Source organism: Enoplosus armatus, chromosome 3 (assembly GCF_043641665.1).
Source record: "Enoplosus armatus isolate fEnoArm2 chromosome 3, fEnoArm2.hap1, whole genome shotgun sequence".
NCBI lineage: Eukaryota > Metazoa > Chordata > Actinopteri > Centrarchiformes > Enoplosidae > Enoplosus > Enoplosus armatus.
The window spans coordinates 9453304-9476952 of NC_092182.1; the positions used below are offsets into that span (position 1 = coordinate 9453304).

At 43.1% G+C, this 23649-nt stretch overlaps 1 protein-coding gene across 5 annotated transcripts; it reads right to left on the reverse strand.

Moving 5' to 3' along the window:
* Positions 1 to 928: 928 nt before the first annotated feature.
* Positions 929 to 23134, reverse strand: dlgap4b (discs, large (Drosophila) homolog-associated protein 4b). Of its 5 annotated transcripts, none has more exons than XM_070902153.1 (12): positions 21920 to 23134; positions 21508 to 21722; positions 19776 to 19877; positions 18871 to 19021; positions 16729 to 16984; positions 16257 to 16409; positions 7918 to 8357; positions 7216 to 7304; positions 5844 to 6331; positions 4508 to 4599; positions 2224 to 2394; positions 929 to 1171 (listed from the first exon to the last, which is right to left on the reverse strand). In XM_070902153.1, the coding sequence occupies exons 1-12, from the start codon at positions 23132 to 23134 to the stop codon at positions 929 to 931; spliced, it is 3615 nt and encodes a 1204-aa protein (XP_070758254.1). The 5 variants fall into 5 exon arrangements, with proteins under 5 accessions (XP_070758254.1, XP_070758257.1, XP_070758255.1 ...); XM_070902156.1 differs by lacking the exon at positions 16257 to 16409 and adding an exon at positions 20556 to 20558 and having other exon boundaries at positions 19788 to 19880; XM_070902154.1 differs by lacking the exon at positions 19776 to 19877.
* Between the last annotated feature and the right edge of the window lie 515 nt (positions 23135 to 23649).

The window sequence follows — 23649 nt, forward strand, 5'->3', positions numbered from 1 at the left end:
TAAACTTTACAGATTCTCACCAGTGTTTAAAATCTTTGACACAAGAACATTTTGAAGGACACACACAAGAGTCTATTGCTAACTATATAAATACTCCTTCAAATCTGACTTTCAATTTCAGCATACCAAAATTATTCATAATAACCAGATCTAAAACGATTTTTATACAAAACAAAGGATGATGAAGTAAACAAATAAATACAAGGAAGACATACATAGGTGTGAGTTTGTAGTGTGTGTGAGTGCAGTGGATGTAGTGTGTGTGTGTGTGTGTGTGTGTGTGTGTGTGTGTGTGTGTGTGTGTGTGTGTGTGTGTGTGTGTGTGTGTGTGTGTGTGTGTGTGTGTGTGTGTGTGACGGCCACAAGGTGGTGTTGTGCAAAGCTACAAGATGGCCAATGATCTGGGAAGAGAGGAGGACGATGGGAGACAGAAGAGCATTAATGTTTGCCTTCTGTCCACTTAATAGATCTTATAGCCAAGATAGAGGAACGTTTAAAACAGTCTTCATATAGATTCTTTAGGATATAATCGTCATAATAACAATACCTTCATTAACAATTTTATGATATCAAGAGTAGTAACAAGAAATGACAAAGTTCATCAGCTGAGGTTTTCAATGGCAGCCTCAAACGAGGAGTCTCCTGCTTCGTAGTCTGTCTGGTCCACAGAAGCAATTTTTTCATTTTCTGTTTTGTTAAATGAGTGTTTGATGCCACCAGGACCAGCATATAAATGTGTGAGCGCGTCAAAAATGCCAAAATCCACCCCCACCCCAATCTCTACGAATTTCTCATCTCTCCTCCCCCATCTCTACTCAGAGTAACTCATTTGCATTGCAAAAGTTTTTCTCTCCTTTTTTCCAGGTATTTCAGTGACACTTATCTGTCCTTTGATCCGACCCTACATCCTTCCCTCTCACTGTCTCTCTCAGAGGCGAGTCTGGGCCTCGGGGACATAGATTTCGATGCTGTCTGCGCTCTCTGTGGCGGAGTTCTGGCGAAACGAGGCCGCCTTTTTAGCAGCCAGCAGACGCTTTCGAGCCTCTTGTCTCTGCTTCTCTGCCGAGGCCGAAGAAGAGGTGGATGAGGAGTCTGCGCTCTTCTCGCGGCCCAGCAACGGTCGTCCCTTACCAGGCTTCTTTGAAGCGGGAGGGGCCGCCTTCTCCTCGTCCTGAAATGTTGGAGTGTTGAGACATGACAGACAGAAAAGAGAGAGAGAGACAGAGACAGAGAGAGAGAGAGAGAGAGAGAGAGAGAGAGAGACACAGAGAGAGAGAGGACAGATAGTGGACAGTGAGAGAATGCAATATGGATGTAATATTTCAAGAGGTTCTATTTGTTTAGGCAAGTTTAGCAGACAGGACTTTGACAGAGACATTATGCGAATGCTGATTGTTTTTGTTAAAGCTTGAAATAACGTTTAGTGGTTTTAGGTGATAAACAGAAAAACACTGACAGAGAGACAACTGGTAAAAATAGGCAAACATTGAGGAAAAACAGTCATTTATATGACAATTTTCAAAGACATGAAATGGTAACATGAATTGATGGCCACGTTGGATCAAACTTAAAGCACAATAAAAAAGGACCACAAGACAACACAGTCAATGCATTTGCATTGCAAAGTAACATAAAGCAAGAGCACATCAGCTACAGCAGATAAAAGATCCATAAACTTAAAACACACCACAGACGAGAGAGAGAGAGAGAGAGAGAGAGAGAGAGAGAGAGAGAGAGAGAGAGAGAGAGAGAGAGAGAGAGAGAGAGAGAGAGAGAGAGAGAGAGAGAGAGAGAGAGAGAGAGAGAGAGAGAGAGAGAGAGAGAGAGAGAGACACACAAGCAAAGACATTTAAGCAGAGAAGGAGCAACACCAAGTCTGCATTCGGTCACATGAGCCAGTGCATCTTAGCCATGCTCCACTGCAACACACACATCAGTAAGTGACACATGCATGCTCAAAGCAGGGCTTTACATTTAAAAACACACCAACGACAGCCCTCTTTGAGATGAAGTTTTCCATGCATGCCTAAAAGGGATCTCTCTGGCCCCTTTGTATTGGAAAGAGGGGCCCTGTTAAGAGTTCATCCCACGCAGGGACAGGGGAAGTTGAAACGGGAGGTAAAAAAGAGTGGGAGAAATGGTGGTGGTGGTGGGAGGAGAGAGGCCGGTTTCGGCGGCTTTCCTACCCCAGCCAGGGCACTGGGCAGCAGGGGTGGGAAGTACCTTCCGCTCAGGGGGCGACTGGGCAGCCGCAGACTGCATGGGCTGCCAGTCATTGGACTTGAGATGGTAGAGCTCGTCGAACTTGAGGCTGATGTCCTCGATGGAGAGCTGCAGCAGGTCCCAGAACCCAGCCAGGTCCTGGGCTGTGGGCCGCGGGTTGGCATTCACATTCTGACCAAAAGAGGATGAGGGAGTGACAATGAATGAACAACCAATGAATAATGAGGAGAGAGGACACGGTCAATGTTGTAGTGTAGAATGTGTGAAATACAATATATTAGAGGGCAAACAGCATCACAGGGTAATAACAAAGGTTATGAATTAATTAAACCATGTAGTGCAAACTAATGCCTTATTTTTGAAACAGAAAAATACCTTTTATTCTGCTCTTTCTATTAGTCACGTTTGGTTTAGGTTGTCCTTTTGAGCAGCATTACAACAAGCTGTGAATCAACTAGTCAGAGACCATTACCCCACTGCCAAAATCAGGCTAAAAGTGACTCCCGACAGTAGCTCCTGGCTGCCTTTATTAGGTAGTTGACGGTAGAGAAATGAAGGAAACAAGTGGGGAGAGACAGGGAACAACATGAAACTAAATTCCCCTGGCCACACTCAAACCAGGGAACTTGCGGTTCATGATTAGCGCCTTGCACACCTGACCCATCAGGGCGCCCAGACAAAAGGTATTTACTGGCAGCTTATTACTGTGCTACACCTCTGCACTGCATTTCTTACATACTGTACTTGTCATCAAGTGCTGCACTTTCCAAATTCACCACTAGAGGGAGCCATGTTACAGCTCAATTATTTTGTCAAGCTGAACTCTAGACCAAAATAAAAGATCACAACAGAGCTTTATCCTTTTCATTAACATAAAAAAACTGAAAATGCTATAAATGCTTCAACATAGCCAAGAAAAATAAGTCTGTGTGTTCAGCCAGAGAAAAACAGAGGGAAACTAAAAAATGCGATCATTCAGGATCCAGTGCCACATGAAGATTAAAAGTAACAGACTTAACCCCACACTTGTTTACAAACAGCTGCGTCTATGTTTGCTGTTTGTGCAAAGCCTGCACAGATTGGCAAACAGATATAAAATAAATCCTGCTCTGACTTCTTTTCCTCTGACACAGCCACTGGCTGTAATGCACCAGGCAGACTGGCTTTTGTTTGTGCAGGCTCCACTCTATTCTTGATATTGAAGCAGCTGCATTCACTGCTGTGAAGGCAAAAACACATGTGCTATGTTGCCATCATGCTAGTGGACATGTGAAGCACAGGAAACAGCAGATGTTTAGTCATTGCAAAAGAAATGAAGGAAATTACACACCGATACAGACGGAAGGCTTAGCCAGTCAGGGGACAGCATATGCCACAGTGATGTCAATGCATATGAAGCATTCACAGTGAAACTTCTTTTTCACAGTAATAATGGCAGCATTTTAAAGTGGCTTAAGGTAGACAGTTGATGTGAGCATGTGATTTTGACTCTTGTGATGTGTCCTGTGGTGAGTTTCTTGCTACCTGACCGAGCCTGATGGGCCCTGACAAAGTATCAGGCTTCATGTCTGGATTGAGTCATTTTGTTACATACAGCTTTGGGCTTGGTTTGGTTACCTGCAAATGTAATCCATCTAGAAATCTCTCTCTCTCTCTCTTTCCTCGCTGAAGGCTTCTTAAGACCATTATGACATTGTACAAAGCTTAAATTGTACCTGTAACAGGTTGCAAGTACAGGCATTTTATGTTACTGTTCTGGATCAGGATTTTTTTCAGTCAAGTTCAGTAAAGCTGGCAAAGACGCTCTTAATTTACCAGCCAAGTTCATCTGGTCAATATTTGGGAAGGTGAGCTTTATATCAACCAACAGGTAAAACAGATGGTTTATTATTTGAGATGCTGTGTTATAGTGTCATGTGCTGGTAGTTGGCTACAATTTCTATTATGCCATTTCCAGTAAAACACGTCACCCTTTCGGGTGAAGGGCTTATTGGCTTAATATAAGCTCCTTGTATTTTGTGCTGGTTGGCCACCATGCCTTATTCTGTGTAGGCCTAATATGCTGTGTGTCATGGCTGTTCCCAGATTAGTCCGTTTTCTTTTGTGAAAGCCTTTGTGTGCATTGAAGCAAGCACAACCTGCAGAAGACAAAATAACCAAAATAAAACAATGAGTTTGGTTAGGTTTTAAAAAATGTGGGTTTGGGACCCCGGATGCGAGTCTCGGTTTCATTCCTGTGCAGACCTTGTACAGTGGAGGCGTCACAGGAAGGCTATATACACACCAAGTTTTGTTCACACAGTCCTCGGAACTGCTGGAACTTCTGGGATATAAGGAGCTGGGCACTTCCTACTGCACTGCGAACCTTCCCCAGCACTGTAGAGAGAACAAAAATCAACACAATTATTTTATGGTTGTTTATCTCAGAGGCATCCTGTTATTCCAGTTATGGATGACACACAAACCCAGTCTTTTCTGCTATAGTTAGAAAAGAATGGCACGCACACACACACACCAAAGCCCGCCTATATCGAAAGGAACGGAAGTGTTCTCTGGCTTACACATATCTTACTGCAGTTATCTAGACATTTAGGTGTGCCTTGCAATGCATTGTCAAACCAACTCCACGGGGCGGCATGAAGAGGATTACAGTGTATTGGACAATGTTATCCTCTTTAAAGGCATCTAAGCTTATATAGATACTCCAGCATGTCAGTCAGTAGTCACTATCCTAGTCTGCTGCTGTGTCAAAACTAGGACAAACATCTGCCCTGACAAAATTGGGACTCCTATCTGATCACTGGGTTGCAAAGTTATGGCAATGTGATTATAGTGTGGTGAGACCCAGTTCTGGTGTACAGATTTGCATCAGATTTAATATTGACTACGTTACTGTAAAAAAGGTCACACACACACATTAATTTTTGAAAACAAAAAACATATGTACTCACATAGACACACAACACCTTATTCAAACATTCATCCAGTGCTTCTGATATGAGCTGAGCATCCAAAGCCTTCCTACTGTTTTGTTTGTTTTTGTGTACACAGTGTGTATTTGTGTGTGTGCGCTCACTGCTGATGTTGATGCACTAATCTAATCTGGAGGTTTAATCAGTTCCAGAGTAGATTTGTGTAATTCTGCGGATTACAGGCCTGCTTGTGTGTGGTAACCTCAGGTATTACTGCCTCATCCCCCCCATGCTGTGTATGTCTGATGGAGTGATTGTAGGGCTGGAGGCAGAACCTCATAACCGGTTTTAAGGGAGAACTGCCTCAGACAGCAGCAGACCTCTGGAAGAGGGTCAAGATGCAGGGTTCATTCAGAGGGCCAGGACATGTTTGACTTCAGCAATTCTTTGACTGTATGTTTGGATTTGTTCTGCTATTTCTGGGCCAAATAACTTAATTTAGGAGATGGACATTCCTTATGCTAAACCAAGAGTAAACCTTTAAAATGTAATTGGATACTATCATTGAAACAGAAGTGTGGAAGTGAACTTGACAAAACTTTGTCACAGACTCACAATATAACTGAGTCTGGAGTTGGAAACTTGGGAGGCGTAGAGGCAATTTAACAAAGAGACCTGGAGTTGTAGTGAGTACCCTTGCAGTCTTACCCTCTTCTGAGAGCTGGTTGTCTTTGGTCTCCTGATCCATCTGCTGGCACCAGCCCTCCATGCGTCCCGTCTCGGCCTGCAGTAGCTTCAGGAACCAGTGGCCGTCTCTCCGACACAGCGTCCCCCCTCCGCCGCTTTGGGGAACGCTGCTGTTACTCCCATTCCCACTCTCCAGCCAAGGGTCTGGAGGTGGGAGACAGGATGGGTCCAATGCTGGGTCCAGACTTTCTGAAAAGGAGGAAGAGCTACTCCGTGTGGTGGAGCGGTTGAGGATCTGCCTGGGCGGTGGAGGTGAAGAGGTGTCACCAGTAGTGTCTCCGTTGTCTAAATAGTCCTGTCCAGGAGGGGAGCTCATGGATTGGCTGGCACTACTGACCATGACTTTTTTCTCAAAGTGTTTGGCATTATTGATATGGGAGATGACAGGGATGTCCTGCGTGTCTGAGTCTGTTTCTTGTTTTGAGGCCATGCTACTGGAGCGACTGAGCCTGAAACAAACAGGGTGAGACTCACTGTTACAGATGGACCTTTTCAATAGAACAACAACTTTGTCCACTGCTTCGTGCACAACAGCGGACAAAGAAAACAATAAATTATTCAAGAATGATGTCTCCATTACTGGAACAAAACACGCAATGCTTAGTTTCGACACTGAGTCACTTCTGTTGGTCAATATAGATCGATCTGGGACTGGGCTCTGTATACATGATAATAGAGCACTCAGACTGGCATCAACTGATCTCTTATCACCGGGTGAACCGGCTGAACATGAATGTTGTCTGACTCAACATTATTTCCATTTCCTGCTATCACTCAGGAAATGCTAACAAGTGGCTATTGTGTGTGGACTAGAACAGCAAAAGACTGGAAAAGCACAGGGTAAGAAATATTTTGGTGATTGAAAAACAGACACAGCTGAGGAACTGTCACATAGCACAAATGTGTGTACAACATAAAGACAAAAATAGGAAGGAAAATGTACAAATAAACTCTTGTTCAGCAGGCTATGTTCATAAAATATCAGTCAGGACTCATAACAGCTGCTACATACGAAATACTTTGCAGCATGCAAAAGTAAGAAAATCCAGGAGGAAGGCATGAGGCGTCCCAGAACGTCCTGGCATTCAAAACATCACAAGCACAGAATGCAAACCACATTGCAATAACCTAGAAATGGGTCTCAAATATACAGTAAGCAGAGACAAGTTCAAATAGTAAATGCTCATGCCACCAATACAACACACAAAGATAGTGACATTCACATTGCTTTCACATCTACATAGCTTCTGTAAAGGGAAAGAATAGTCAGAGCAGTGTGTGTGGCTATAATATAAATTCCTCACGTTGTTACAAGGACAGGAAGAGGACTTACTGCCACCCGTCCTCCACCTGTACTCCGATTGACTGAAATTTGGCCAATGGCGGGGTCTCCTCTCGTGGAACTTCCTGAATACAGTCAACCTTAGGGCAAATAAACGGTGAAATTTAAAAAAGCATAATCAGTGATCAAGTCAAAACAAAAATGTTGGCATGAATGATTTCATAGACCCCAATCAACATCTAGCTAGCATAAGCACAGTTGTATATAATTTTTTATTTTCCAAGTGATAAACCAAATCAACAGAAGAAGACAAACTTCAGAGAAAATCTGTATAATTTCGAGTTTGGTTTTCAATGACATGTCACGCTTAATGATTACCCTGACTAAGTTCTGTTAATGGTCTGGAAAAAATGGGGGAAAAGGGCTGATATTTCAGCACATACAGAACAGAAAGTTATGGTTGAGGGGGAAAATATGCATTTTTTGCCTTCTATACTAGAGTATACAGCCAGCTCTAATGATAGAGGGATGTTCACCCTAATGAGACCTTTAGCTTGCAAGCACATACTCAGACACAGCCATACACCACAGAGGATTACTGTTAAAAATGAGCCTTTCCTGGATTCAAGCTCTACAGGCGGAACGAGCTACACTGTGACCAAGGATCTATCTTGACTGTGTTAGTATGTGTTAATATGTGGTAACTGATTCAACTGTACCAGGCCCAGATAGCGCAACAGTCCCATCGCCTACCTGTATGCCAATGGAGGACAGTTTCCGCCTGGGTACTGGTGCCACTAGGGGCTCCTCTGCCTGTAGATTCCCTTTATTTAATCCTGATTTCAGTGATTCATGCTGGACTACTGGGTCACTTGTCCCAGTGGAAGCATTGGTGGTGGCGGGGGCGATTGGCTCTCTCGGGGTGGCAATGGGAGTGGGGATGATGTGTGGAGGGCGGGGAATACCCCGGGCCAGGCTGTTGGCACGGGTGCTGTCAAGGCTGTCAGAGGAGTTGCTGTGAGCGTGGCTTGACTGGCTGTTGACCTCTGACCTCCGGTCCTGCTGGTCCAGGTAGTTGTCCTGGGCCGACTCTGTGCTGCTCTGTACTGTCACAGAGATGTAGGGCTTGGAGGTTGTACGGGGCGGCACTGGCGGAGGAGCAGCCTTCTTACAGGTGGTTATGCATGTTGAGACTGGAGTAGAAAAGAGGGGAGGGATACAAGAAGAAAAAGAGAGAGAAATAAGGGAAAAAGGGATTACAAATGACAGAGGTAAAGATAGTAAAGATGTTAGCAAATCTGTGTGGCTTAATCACGTTGAGGCTGAGTGAGTCAAAACAAGAATGAACCAATTACAGAAAATAGAAGTAGTACTGAAAACAGCTTGAAGCATCGCCCTAACTGCTTATCAGCATCATTCTAAGAATTGACTAACAAGTTTTCTCCGCATGTCCACACCAGAACGCTTCATACTGTACATGAATACACAGGGACATTGTTGCATGAAAGCTGGAACACCAGCAGAATCATGGAAGCATCCCGTAAAGCAGAAAATCAAATCTGGCAGGGTAGTGAACAAACGTACTGTTCCACACAGGTGACTAAATTAAATCACACACCACACTTCAAAGCCTCGATCATGAGACAGGCAATGAAATCAGTAAAGCAATTTGTTGACCATCTGACTCTTACGACCGAATATGGTTGAGAAGTTGAAGGACATTTATCAGCACCACTCCCTAAAGCCAGACCAAATTAAAACCAAATGCCCTCCAGCTATAAAGGCGATAATAGAGAGGTACATTAACCATAGAGACAGAGGAGGGGAAGAAACCACTCAGACAAACCTGTCTAGTAAGAGGAGCATTATACTGTGAACTTTAACATGAAATAACATGAACTTTGCACATTATAGCTAACTCTTTTAAAAGCAAAGATATTTACTCCCATTCTCAACAGGAATTTAATGATTCTTGTTTATGACAATGCCTGATGACAAATGAGCCACCAAAAACTATAAAAAAACAGTAGACACAGTACTAAGCTTTGTTAGTGTTGGACTATTTTCCACTACTTTCATCGTCACATATATACAGGGTTAAAAATCTAAAGCTCCTTACAGTGGGAACTTTTATGGGGGCTTACATGAAATCCACACAGCAGGACTCCCACACTCAACATAAAAAGCTGATTTTATTGTGAAAAAAAGACTCAAACATCTCCCTTCATAGCTCTGCCCTCTGTCCATCCGACTACATTATTTCACTACCAGTAGAGCCACTCATTCACTTATCTTATCTATCAACCAAATCAACTGTTCATGGTGGACTGGCCAATGGATACTTTCCCTTACAGTCTGAACTGTATCAGTGAGAGCAGAAACAAATGGCCCGTTTGTGAGCAAGAATTCACCCAGTGACGTAAACAGTGTATCAGAAGAGATCAAGTTAATGGGCTGCAAATAGAAATTGTGCAAAGTAGTGCCAAATTACAACTATGTGTAGCTGAGACATGAATCAGACATTGTGTTTTCAGACTTCATTCATCATTACAAAACGCAAATAAAAAGTAACATATATAGTAACATATTTCTCATACACATAGATTGTATAAAGACTCAAAGGCTCTTCTGTGGCCCATAGGGAAAGTCAAAGAGTCTCTTATGGCTTCTATCAAGAGACCACAGAAATTCCCTCATGCTACATAGTCAAGGCAGACTGTGATGCTGGATCGCTAAAACCTATAATCTAAACAGGGAATTTTCTTGTGAATCCTGTAGCTACTATATAATCCTTTAAACAGATGCTTTATTTGACACTACACTGGAAAAAACAGTGGAAAGATGATGGAACCTGTACAAGACCATCGAGTACAAAATAGTACAAATGGCAAAGTATGTTAACAGCTTTGGTTTTCTATTTAAAGACCTGTTATCAAAACAGACTTAACAATCCTTTCATTTGTGGATGCACAGTCTGTATTTGCTGCCCATTTTTGCTTACAAACATCAGTTTATGAAGCAGACCACACACCATAATCAGTAAATCAGTGGGACAGTTAATGCCTTCATAGCCTAACATTAACATCAAATATGCTTCCATAAGATGAAACTGTGGCAGAAAGCCTTTCTAAAGACTGCTGTCAGCACAGATGATGGATATGATTTTAATTTAATTATTCTCCAATGAAATTACACGGTGTGTGTCTTAGGATGTCACTTAAATACAGAACCATAATCTGTATGCAAGTGACACACTGTATATGTGGATGGACAAATTCAAAATCTATTTGAATGTGGTGTTGACCAGTCTGTTGGCCATTTCATTGACTCTGGCAAGTGGGCCCATACCTTTCTGTAAAGCTCAGTCATTGGGCACAAAAAGCTGTTGCACTCAAAGTGTAAAAGCCCACAATACACAATCACCAGATTTGAGGAATTTGCTTAGGAGTCAAACTCTTATTAATATAGAGACTGTAATAAATCACCACAATTTCCTGCTGTGACACCCAAAATTATTGAATTTGAGGTGGGAGGAAACAACATGACAGCACTTTATGACCCCATGAGGCATTGCATGAAGCAGAACACTGTTTATGCCTCGTGTTGCTTCACTGAATGTTGTGGTCAGAAATCTCGACTTGTTATCAAGTTATCAAGGATTTTGAAAAAGCCTTGCAGCAAACATGTGAGCTGCTGAGAAAATGCTCAAACAAAAGGGTTGTTGTTCATTGTAATCCACTTCGAAACTCATATGTACTCACACATATCTTTGTGTCAGATTATACTCTTAAACTAACTAACTACCTCCTGCGAGTTGAGTTGTCAGTCAGCTTGCCCAGAAAATTTTATCAGCCTGAACTACTGCACCATGACTGGCTCCAAGGTCCTCCTTCTTCAAGAGTAACTAAGTGCTTTTGTGGGTTTGCGACCCTATTATTTAGAAAAGCATGCTATTGCATTTGCAGTGTGCTATTAGCTGATATTTAACCAAAAGATCATGCAATCCATTCCAGCTGTGTTTCAAAAGCTTCAGTGAGCTGAGCATAGTTTGAGCTTTCCTTTGATAATTCTGCTAGTTTACAACAATACAACCCAGAATGACACTGTGTAAAAGTAATGTGGAACCAATTACAGACTAACTCTGCTATTGATCTGTGTCTATTCTGCTGATCATTTTATGCTTATTAATAAATAATTATCTTCAACATACCCAAACTCCTACACTCCACACCTGAAATTTTCCAGGACAGTTTGTAAGTGCTGGCCCAGGTCCAGCTGAGACACTGAAACAGTTAACTGCTCCAGTGAACTCTTGATCACTTTCAACTGAAGCAAAGACACTAACACCATTACAACAGAGATGACACCCAAACCACCACACCCAAATGAGACCAACTCCAGATCTTAGCTGTGCCTTCATGTGATACACATGAACATAATAAAGAGGAGGCTGGACACACAGACGATGTCCAGCCCTCATTGCCAGCTGACAATACAAACACTCCAAATGTATGAGGATACACACCCTCAGCTCCACATTTTAAAAGATGGGAGCCATCAACTCAGCCGTCCCGACATCCACAAAATAGTAAATAGATCATAGTGTCAACCATAGCACCTCAGTGATATCCAGAGCTGTCATCATTTCAGAACAGATTTTGTCCACTCTTGGCATCTTGCAAGACAGAAATCCAATCTAACAAATTTATTTTAAGAAACCTGCAGTTTAGCATCCATCATAGTTTAACAGTATATGCCACTAGCCATGGATTATCCACTGGCCTCTGACCACCATCCTTGCCTTAGGAAAAGCTGCTGAGACAGCTTTTCACTGTCCATGTTGCCTCGTGACAGAGATAGATGCTGTGCAGAATAGGGCTGTCACTGCTGTGGCAGCTATGTGATGCACCAGCTCCAATCCTGCATCCCAGTCTGCAGGATAGCTGTCACTAACTGGGTGTGAGAGGACATAGATGTGTGCGTGTGTGTGTCACCGTGTTTGGACACCTGCCCTGCAGTTCTCCAAGTGTCACATCGTGCTTTCGTCATTCTGAACAGAATTCACCCTTAAGTCTTAATACCACAGAATCTGCTTTACCCACCAAAAACAAGCCCTAAAATCATAACGGACAGCTGCCTCTGAGATTAGACAGGAGATAAAGTAGTAGAGCTGGACACAATAAATGGGCTGGGCCAATATTATCAGCCGAATTTATCTAACGACAAATATATCTATGCTGTGTATCTCATTGTTGAGATACGGGGATGCAGAGATTCTATTAGACGCAGCTTAACAATGGAAGGCACAGGAAAACCACACCAGTGATCAGACAGGTTTTAAACAAGTTTGGAGTTTAACCACATTGTCTGTTGTTTCTACTGTATTATGACTATAGCTAGTGGTTTTGCCACATCCCAGATATCAGCAGTGAAACTGGTGAGAAACTGGTGGTAGAATAAAAAATAAAACCAACAAAAAATGATGGTTGTAAAAGCAGGATTTTATAGTGAAGCAAATATATTATAGTGTAGAAAACAGAACCTAGCTGAGTCCTGACAAATGGCTGTTAAAAGCCAGAAAATGCACCCATGGCAGAAACTTCCCACAGACAGATGGATAGTAAGTGACACATGCTCTTATTCAGTTTCCTGTATATGCTTACTTTACAGAATTCAGCCACACAAACATACACAGCTGTGCAAGCATAAAACACATCCTTGACTGTGTACCAGTTACTGTCAATAATAAAAGTACTGGCAAAGCCTTTCCTAAACCTAAACACTCATCAGTACCACAGAAAAGAGCTTTAAAAATGGACCTGAAGCCAAACACTGTGTCTTCTTAAATAAGCAGGTTTTGTGTACAGGATCTGCTCAGAAGAACTTATTGGTTGCTCTACATGAGGACATTTAACAACAGAAACAACCAGACGCTCTGTGCCAAAATGTTGGAGTGGAATCTGGAGTGGGCACTGAGCACGGCTGTTTTCATGCCATCTGGACAGTGGTCCTGTTGTCCACTGCCCTGGTTCAAGATGTGCTTTTCATGGCTGGAAAACAATTAGCTGTGAAAGGCTACAGCAGTTCAAAACTGTTTCCAACAACCCCATGACTGCTTTCCACTCACACTGTCACCAGTGCAAGACCTGAAGTTTCTCTTTAAAATCGTCCGAGTCCACCAGTGATGCAGCAGAGGTGCAATGCATACTAACAGATTATAAGTTGGCTGAAGACTCACAAACTGAAGGAACACCCACACAACAGTCTCCTCCCTGTTAATAGCATTTCAGTGTTTGCCACGGGAAAACTGCTGAGAAAATTAAGCAACCACAGTTCCCACAATGACATCGCTGTTGATAGCACAATATGTTTTTAGATATCCAAGATCAGGCTTAAAAAATAATGTTTTACTTTTTTATTACAGAATTTCTATGTTTGGCATTTATTTGTGATTCAGCAAATAGAGACTCAAACATGTAACCCCCCCCCCCCACCACCAAGGTCAGACTATAGTATTAATATAGATTACATGAAAAGTAAAATAAGGTCATTGACATTGTCATTTTAATGGATTCATCCCCTCACTGGGCACATCACAGAATGCATCATTTCCCTGACGAACCCTGATCCATTCTGCCTCCCATCTTGCTTATTTAATCTACTGTGGAGGGAAAAAAGTGAAGTGGTTGGTGTATCTGGGAATGCTCAAACTATCTCTGCAACTGTGGGGCAGATGAAACACTCAGGATGGCAGTTTTACAAAGCCATACATTTTAAGCTGATTGGTTGTTCTGTGGTCAGTTGGAGCTGGACAAGAAGCATGGACAATGAAAGACAAAAGGTGGATTGTGATGCTCTATTTAACAGTTTAGTATTGCTTGCCAAGTTGCCTGCTGCCTGCCAGTTGACCCATCTATATTGTTTAATCAATTATCAGCCACAAGACATGCCCTGCCTGAAACTATCACCACTCCCTTGTCACCAAATCCATTATTCCAATGACTTGTTATATTAAATGCTTGCAACAGCAGCACAGCTACAAAACTGGACATCCTTTTTTTATTTTTTTTTTATTAAATATGATCTCAAAATGGGATTTAATCCATGTTGCCATACACAGGACGCCATGTGGGACAAAAGTGGGGCAGCCCTAAAATAATCCCCTGTGTCCCCCTCCGTTTCAGCAACCAAAGAGAAGCAACCTTTATGAAGACACGAGTGCATTTGAATGTAGGCAGCTACATACAACTACATACACAAACAACTTGTCCTCGTACAGTTTCAACAGCACCCCCACTTATCACAGCCATGAGCAGCGCACATAGAGGGATCATGCCTTTCTGATGTCAGCAACAGAGCACTTTGTACTGAGCAGCACATGGTAGGGAATATTCAATAATTAATATAGTAAGGAGTGCACCAAACAGCAACACTGGAAGCATGATATACCATGGAGGCAGTTGTGGAGAAAAAAAAGATATCAAACTGATGATAGAGCTGTTTCAAATTGTTTGCATCTGACTCTTCTTTTACCAAATACTTCTTAAACTGAATATTGTTAGATAAATTCCCTCTAAATTTAGCATCAGCAGGGCAGAAAACCAGCATATTTAAATGTGAACTCAGTGCTGAAAGTCAATGTCATTATCAACACGAGACAGACAGACAGAGGAGGACGAATGTTAGCTAGCCCTTAAGTTTATAGTATGTTGGGTTAAATTCATTGTCAACAACACACCCACACAGTGATGTATGTTTAAACAGTGGCTTTAAGGTAATTTGCTGTCGGATACCGGGTGTTCAAAAAGTGGATGAAGCTACAAACCGAGAGAAAGTAGCTAAAGGTAACGTACATTTTAAGTTTCTGTGGTCAACGGTTAACGTTAAGCACTAAGTTACAACAATAACAACAGCACGGCGTTCCCAACATACACGGTCAAAACACTTACCGCGCTGTCAGGCGCAGACAAACACAAAGCTTGAATTAAGACTCAAAATATTTTCAGGGCGGCTGTAACCGGAGTCGACATTCAACGTCTCTGTCAAGGCTGTAGAGGAGAAACGCCGGGTTTGGTGGTTTGGTGTCTTTTGTTTTGTGTCTCTGAGTCCGAGGGAGGCGTGGTGGCGTGTCTACTGATGCCTTCAGGAGCGCCTCGGACACTCAAGCTCTACAGTTTGATTGTTGTAGCTGAATGTGATTTTGGTACATATTAGGGTGCTTTTGATGGGCAACTGAATAACAACGTGGATACTGTAGTAAATTTGCTTTTTGGGGACACAGTTCTATTGCATGTTGCAAAATAAGCCATATGCTCTGTCATGTCAAACCTCAATAACTGTGTCTGTCTCATTCAGCAGAAGTGCTCTCTGTCCTGAGGATCATCTCCTTGCCTAGGCACCCAGGTCACGAGTTTGCGAGTCATCCTTTCTCCCATTAGCTTTATGTGTCTTCGTTTCCTCAGAAAATCAGCCAATGTCAGTAGTCAAAATATGTCGATTGATTGGAACAAATGGAACAGACACACACATAAAAAATCAGACTATCCTGGAGATTGTCAGCAATATTAAATAAGGAAGTGAAATATTCTACCAGCCTGAAGGCAGCACATGCTCGATGGTCTATTTAGAGCCAGAGAAAGGCCTGGTGAAGAGCGCCACAAGCTGGATGCTCTATGGAAATAATAAAGCATGTATACAACGTCCAGTATCAAGCTTCTTTGTCTAATGTGTGCCATCACACATGTTCACAGTTCCTCTGCTATAGCAAATTCAACATCCAGGTAGAAAGCAAATTGCAGAGTGCATTCCTGTGCTGGTATGTCTTGTGATCATATCATCATTTCATTGACAACCAAAGCTCCACAGTGATGCTTCACCTGGAGCAGCAGTGTGATCTAGGGTCATAAATGGCTGTTCAAGAGATGACAGGGCAGAGGTTTGGTAACATAAACTGCAGCTGTGTGTGCATCATTGGCCAATAGCGGCTCTTTTTGATCAAGTTTGTCTTGATACTGAGTTCTTTTTCTCTTCCTTGAGTTGGTGTATTGATAAACATCTTTTTTAGGGTAGAGGGGCTGATTTCAATTTGTTACCTGTGCGTGTGGGTAGGATGCGTGGTCTGTCTGTCCCCAAACGCTGAAGAAAAATTGCAAGCTGTTTCTCCTTTGGGGCTTTGTCCAAGCCAGTGGCTATCAGGTAAGAGCCAAACTGTTCTTTCCATGTCTTCCACTGTGTAGACAGGTCGTCTAGCATGGGCAAAAGAGGCTGCATTTGAGCTAAAAATGCTGGTGTGTGCAATGTTTGAGGACTAGTGTCCCACCCAGGACCAAGGCTATGAAGAGCAGTCAGAGTAATGTTGTCACTCAACAGAGTAATGTTGAGTCACTCTAGAAAAGTAACCAAAATAGATATGTACTATGTATATTGTGTATTTTATAAAGACATGGCAACACATAACACTACATCATGGTAAGAGCTCTTCCATTTTCCCACTTTATCTGGTTTATGACGTAAAATGATTAATTTGCACCAAATGTGTCATCTGCTTTTCAGCCAGTGACTCACCAGTGCTGGTGCTGTAGGTGCGAACAGTGGTGTCAGTCAGGGGTGGTGAGCAGCCTGAGTCTATGGATGCTGTGTCGTCATCTTGGGAACAGCCAGCCTGGATGGCTCTCAGGTAGCTGTGGCTACGGGATCGGAAGCATGTTGGCATGGGCAAGTCTGGAGGCTCTGGGTTGTCCTGAGATTGGGAACGGGAATCTCTGAATGTGGACTCGGAGCTGCGGTCCTCATAATGGTGACTCATGTCCAGGTCCCGTAGCTGAAGGAAGGACAGGACAAGATTGGCAAAGACATAGCAGTAGTGTAGCAAGGAGAACAGGACCGTTTGAGTGGGTTCATACTGATCACGGTAGCTGCTCCCGGCAAAGGCGACGACCACTAACTGCCCAGCTGACTGTAAAGGGCATTCTCCACCTGGGAGACACATTTGATGGGATGCAATAAAATGGCACCAAAAGGCTCAACAGTTTAACTGTGTGACACTTGGGTAAAATGGGTACAATTAGTGCTAAGTAGTGCAGAGCACAGCGAAACCAGTGTTCATGCTGGGTTTCTGAAGTCATTTCATCTGTAAAATGCATTTTCAGTTTTTGATTTCTTACATGGCCTGCTGTAACTGTCAACTTACAGAAAATAAAAGAAATGCCAAGGCAAGAGACATCACTTTGAAAAGTTTTTAGTATGTTTTATGCAGCAACTGCAAGCTCATAAAAAGTCAGGCATTACTGAGACTTGTTTTGAACAAGTAACAACCAGCCTTCCAGATGATGGGTTTCATATTCTGTTGACTGACAGAAACAGCCTGAGTAGGAGTCAAAAATGTGTTTGAAGCAAAAGTTACTTTGATGGTTCAGTGACGGGTGAGCGCAGGAGAGACAGCACAAAAGAAAATGAAGCAGAGAATCTGGCGGCTACACCGATACACATTTTGGAGATGTTGAATGTTGGATATGGGTGATTTTCATTTGTTCTGATTCAAATTCATTTGATTTGGAAGACGTTCCAAATTATACAACTTGACCCCAAACCAGTCTAAATTATAATGCATATTAACTTTGTTTGCTATGCTGCCGTGCATGCAAATTAAAGCAATACATTCATATATTGGACACATTTGTTGTAATGCAGTGACCTGTCAAAGATTGGGTGCAAATCCTGTACTAATAGCCTGCACTGCCTCATTTGACTAGTTCATTGAAAAAGATCAGAGCCTCTTCACATAGTTGTTCATCATCTTGGTGACCTTGTCAGTGGAGGCTAATAGCTCTTATGTAAGTAGATGAATTGGACCTAAAACTAATAATGTCATTCATTTGGCTTTTAGGTTCATAACATTAATATGAGACACATTTGTAAAATAGGGATTCTTTGTTCACTGGAAGCTCATTTTGTCATTCAAACTGTATCTGTGAGAATGCTAATATACTACGGAAATGAGTGTTAGTAGCTCAAGGCAGACAAAGGGGTCTTTGAAAGTGACTCGTGATTTGAAAGCAGAAGGTTTGCTAAGTGATGTACATTTTGAGCCAGTACAAATGTATTCTTAACTAATCAGAAAAATATCTGCTGAGCTAATGAGAGAAAAAGAGATCCAAACAGACAAAGAGAAACAGGAATTAATTATTTCATCTGATTGCTCACAAACCCCACATTTAAAGGTCCAATATTATGCTAATTTCCAGCTCCATATTTTTATTCTGGGGCTGCACTAGGGTAGCTTTGGATGGTTCACAGTTTACAAAAAAATCCTTATTTATCCTATACTGGCACTTTATGCAAGCCCTCAATTCATTCTCTGTCTGAAACAAGCAGATTTAGCTCCTGTCTCTTTAAGGCAGGAGCACTGAATTTGAGGAATTGACAGTTTATCAGACCACTAAAGATACAAGAATTAGGTAGGAAAGCTATAGACACCGCTGGAGTGGACTTTCACAACTTTCACAACTGATTTTTGTGAAACTCAATCAGGAGCTAACAGGGCTCATTTAAAGGCACAGTTTCTGAATACGGGCTGTGTGCATTTCTCCGTGGATTGAGCGTTTTGATACTTTCACTGTATTCACTGTAAAGACACGGAAATCTCACTTTCTCCAATATGAGACCTTTAATTCAATCCCTGTCTGTCCTGTCCAGGCAAACACTGACCTGTCCCATGCAGCTACGTCTGCCCAAGGTGCTGCAGGCCTGGCTGAAGTCATCATCATCCCAGCGTGGCAAAGACAAGCCTGTATCCCCAATGCAGTCTAGGTTGTCCAGGCTGCGATTATTGGAGAGCTCTCTGAGAGATGGAAGACAGCTGGAAAGAGGAGTAAGATGAGAGGAAAAACAAGATAAAGGAGATGCGTTAAGGACAACATTTTCAGGGAAAAGATGGATAAAGAGTTGATGTTAAGGATGACAGGGAGGCAGAAGGGAAACATGGATCAGGGGAGAAAATGAACGATCAGCAAAACCAGGAATTGAAAGAGAGATAAAAAGAGGATAAGGTTGTTATTCAAGTTATCCCTTTCATATCCACTTTCATTTATGAGTCATCATGACTCAGAATGTCGACTCTATTCCAATTTCATCTAATATTAGCGTCAATCATTGAAGCATCTGAGCATGCAAAGCCAGTGATGTCAGGCGACGCATGTACACAGCTCTCTGTGCCATCATGGTGCCAAAGACAAAGAACAAGTTTAGGTTTAATCAAACAGCAGCTCTGAAGTCATGTTTTTACGTATTCTTTGTTGGCACACAGTGATAGTTACATGACAGTAAGCTGCCATGCCATGGTCTATGGACACAGATGTCCCCTCATTCCCCCATCTGAATAGTGTCAAACTCAGCTACTTTTCACCTAAAAGCACCAGGCAGATGGTATTTACAAGCTTAAGGGAGGCTGGCAGTTGTTGGCGGCAGGGCATGAATCTGGCATTTGGAGTTGCCACTGACTTTACAGACATCTGAGTGGGGGCAGTGCAAAGTCATTGAATGTAAATGATCCAATCAGACATGAGCGTTTTGCACCACGCCCCTGAGACGTGGCTTACAGACCTATCACTGACCTGCTCATTGACCTGCCCAGCTGGTGCAGAGAGGACACACTGTGGAGTGGAGACCACAGCGCATCCAGCTCCCCCTGCAACAAGGTGTACTCCAGGGTTCTGCTGCTCACGCCAATCAGGGTGGAGCAGACCGGAAGAGAGTGGGGTTGGATGATCAGGGATTGGCAGGGGGAGTAGGGTTAGTCATTCAAGCACGCTTTAGGGAAGAATAAATCCTTAAATTTCTAAACATAGACTTTAAAGGGATTTGAAATGTTTTAGTCATGAGGAGGTGTGTGTGTCAGGTAGGCCCGTGGCTGTGTTTCTCAAAGTGACGCCCTCATGTTTCGGTTAAATTGAGTTTAATTTCCTTACATCAACGCTCCATCTCTGATCTAACCAGACATATGCTCACTGTTAAAGTGTCTGCATATAGAACAGCACTGACATTTTGACACTGCAACCTCCAAACTTGAGGACAGCCAAAAAACAAGAGCCGCTTTAATATTTCTTTTTATCTGTTGAACTACCTTTCTGAATATCAAGTCGATTATAATATACATGCATGCTGATGAAAATTTAAAGCATAGTTAAATTTACTTTAATTTACTTAATGCTTTGGCAATACTCTAAAAACATATATACAAAATACATTAGAGTACGTCAAAGCATGAAAATCTATGGCAAAAGACATGATTAAAATTTCATCATTTTCTTGAGCAAATCCCTGCAGGCAGTCATTTCAGATAGAAACATAGAAACAATTTTATTTTAGACAGCAGATGCAACTGCTGCCAAAACCTTCTGCCACGTTCAGGCATTGTGATTGTTCCTCTGCAAATGTGAGAAACACACTGAGTTCTGAAATCCGAGTAGACATTACAAAACATGACAGTTCTTTCTTGCTTAAATTTGCTTAACATTGCCTTAGATACAAATGAAAGAATATGAATGTTTTCATTTTCACTCTATGAAAAGCTGCAGTCAATTTAGCTATGTCCCACTGCTCCTTCATCACATATTGTGCAATGTTTCTGCTTCAGAAAGCATGTAATTTAAAGACAAGTGAGGCGCGATGCCAGTCAGTCGGAGAGATGAGGCTGATTTGTGGTGATTTACTGGTTGAGTGGAAACAAAAGTCAGTGTCATGTTATGTAAACTACACTAATGTTGTCTGTATCCTCTTAGCTAGACTGATGCTTTGTGGGTCCAACAGGAGGAAAGTAAATCACAGCTGAGGTATGGTGGTAAGGCTGGCATGTGGAGGACAACAGGGAGTCTGACACCACTTAATTCTATGCGTGAGTAAGCGCAGCGTGGACTGTGTGTGCTTGTGTGTGCATGTTGTATGCATTTGTATTTTCTTGCACACTGTCACGGTGAGGCTGGGCCTGATGGTTTCCTTCCTGTATGCCCAGAAAATGGTGGCTTATTCGTTTTCTTTTGATTGTTGAGAGGTTGTGCCAATCAGTATTTATAACTGGGTGTTCTCTGAAAATAAACACTTTTTATATCCACACATTTTAAAGCGCCGAACAGCAACTTTGGATCTAAGTATATTCGCATACAGGATATAACTGAGACCTTTCAGTTATACATGAACTGAACTGATAGCAGGTTGCAATCCTGTGTTTTTAATTATTTTAATCATGGGGTTACTTTGGTTTACATTTGAATCACGGATTGTACCTTTATCATGAGGTTGCTGTTGAATGCTAACTAATGCATAGTAAATGTCAGTCTGTTGTCTTACTTGCGTGGGGGTAGCTGGTCGCTCAGAGACTGCTGTGTAGCCCTGAGGTAGCTCTGGCGACGAGCGGCGCTTTTTGGCGAGGGTTTGGGGCTTCCCTCCGAGTCGTCGCTGTCCTCCATGTCTCCCATGGCCTTCACATAGCTACCACTGCGCATCCGCCGACATGGGATTTCATTGGCACCCCCGCTGCGGCCTAATGTGCTACTCCAATCACCCTACAGGCAGAATTAAGTGGATAAAATTAGTCTGTAGTTTTTTAACAATCTATGTCATCCTTTTATCCCTGTTTAGTGCTCCTGACAGTAAGGATACAGTCATATTTCTTAAACCTACACATGAAATCGGCGTTTATGAGTCTGTAAAAATAAATGTAACTTTTATCAACCGCTACATTCACTTCAGGTCTACTCACCCTTCGTCCAACCTGCAGGTAGTTGCAGGTTAGTTCCTGTTGGCAGGATTTGGACTTGAGCATGGAGCGGTCCAGAGTAGCTGAGCCCTTCTGGATCACCTGTCTCGGTTGGCCCATGGTCAGTGTGGACCAAGACCCTCCTTTCATATAGTCATTATCATTAACTACCATTCTTCCAGTTCCACCTAGTCCACCACCCCCTCCACCCCCAGGCACAGGAAGTGCCTGATACTTCATGTCATTGCTGCTTTTGGAGGAGCTGATAGTGTTATAGCCACTGTGGATGTATCTGCTCTGGCCCCCCTGGCTGTCGTGGCCAGTTGGACGCCCCAGAGTCATCATGGCCATGGTGTTATGGTAGCTGCTCAAATCGCTGCTGTCCAAATCGTCTGAGCTCCAATAACCTGACATGTTGGAGCGTGGTCGTCGCTTGGCAGTCGCCTCTGATTTTGTACCTCGATCTTTACTTTTGGATCTGCGATTTTGCTTCCCTCCGTCTTCAGTGCCAGACGAGCCTCCACCACTGCCAGTGGAGCGTCCATTGACATTTCCTTTCATGTTGTGGCTCTCCAGTGACTGGGACTTCGCAAAGAGCTTCTGCACTGAGTGCAGCATGTAACGGATGCGACCAGGACTGTCTGTGCGCTGCTTGCCAGCAGCAACAGCAGACGTTCGATGAAACTGCAACGTGCTGAATCCGTCGCGGCCTCCAGGTAGCTGCTTATCAAACTCCAGCAGACTGGTTGGCGCCTGGTTCTTGGTCATATGATGTGATATAGTCGCTGAGCCGCTTGTAATCATAGGTGTCCGTCCACTCAGTCCTGCCATGCCCATGCCCGTTCCCATGCCCATGCCCATGCCCATACCCATGGACATGGATGTGCCCATGGTCCCTGTGCTTATCCCCCCAATGCTGTCCCCAGGTGGGGAGAAGTCAGACTGGTCGTAGGAGTTGTAGTGAATCCTGGGAAAGGTGCTGCTGTTGGACAGCTGGTTGTTGAGGGGCAGCATGCAGTCTGGTGGAAGGGAGCCTGGGTTAGCTGAAGGATAGAGATGGGGGTCCATGGTGCCATAGTGGTCCATTGTTGGGCTCAGCAGATAAGGGCTGCGTGGCAGGGTGCTGGTTCTCTGAGGGTAGAGGGCCTCTGGATGGCCTGGGGAAGGTTCACAGGAGTCAGACAGGTGTCTGTTACGGTTGGTCCCCAACCCTTTCATGGTGGCGAGGAGGTCCAACCCTCTAGAAGACCCCCAGGCCAAGTAGAGATGACTGATGACCTAATAGGTGATTCCTAGAAAACGGAGACAAACAGGACAAAAAGACACAACACAACAGAGAGGGAAGAGGTTTAGAACTGGTTAATATAGTACTGTACAAAACACACAAACACAGACATACACATTCAAACAGCGCCTATCAGCTGAGCCACACAAACACGCCCACTTATGTGCCAAACCAGACTATAAACAAGCTAGCTGTAGGGCTTTGAGGGAAATGCACAGTGAATAAGCCAGCTTTCCTTTACTTCCCACAGTGAACATCTGTGTTAAAATGCTGGAAGTGGATGGAAAAACATCGTGTGGAACAATGATGAGCTGTAGCCAGTGGGCCAGGGCATACATTATGGGAATAAGAACAATTGCTGGCTGTCATCTGTAACTCCAGACACCTCCACAGCTATGTGGGGCTACAGCACATGCCAGCAGTCAGTAAACAAATATCTCCTCTTTTC

What these genes read in the sequence shown, in the direction of transcription:
- dlgap4b (XM_070902153.1), bottom strand. Translation starts at nt 23,134, where the DNA reads ATGAAAGGGTTGGGGACCAACCGTAACAGACACCTGTCTGACTCCTGT. An exon ending in CACCTACAGCACCAGCACTG is followed by an intron (nt 16,410 to 16,728) that starts GTGAGTCACTGG and finishes TGCCCATGCTAG; the next exon opens with ACGACCTGTCTACACAGTGG. An exon ending in CAGGTGGAGGACGGGTGGCA is followed by an intron (nt 6,332 to 7,215) that starts GTAAGTCCTCTT and finishes TGTTTGTTTCAG; the next exon opens with GCTCAGTCGCTCCAGTAGCA.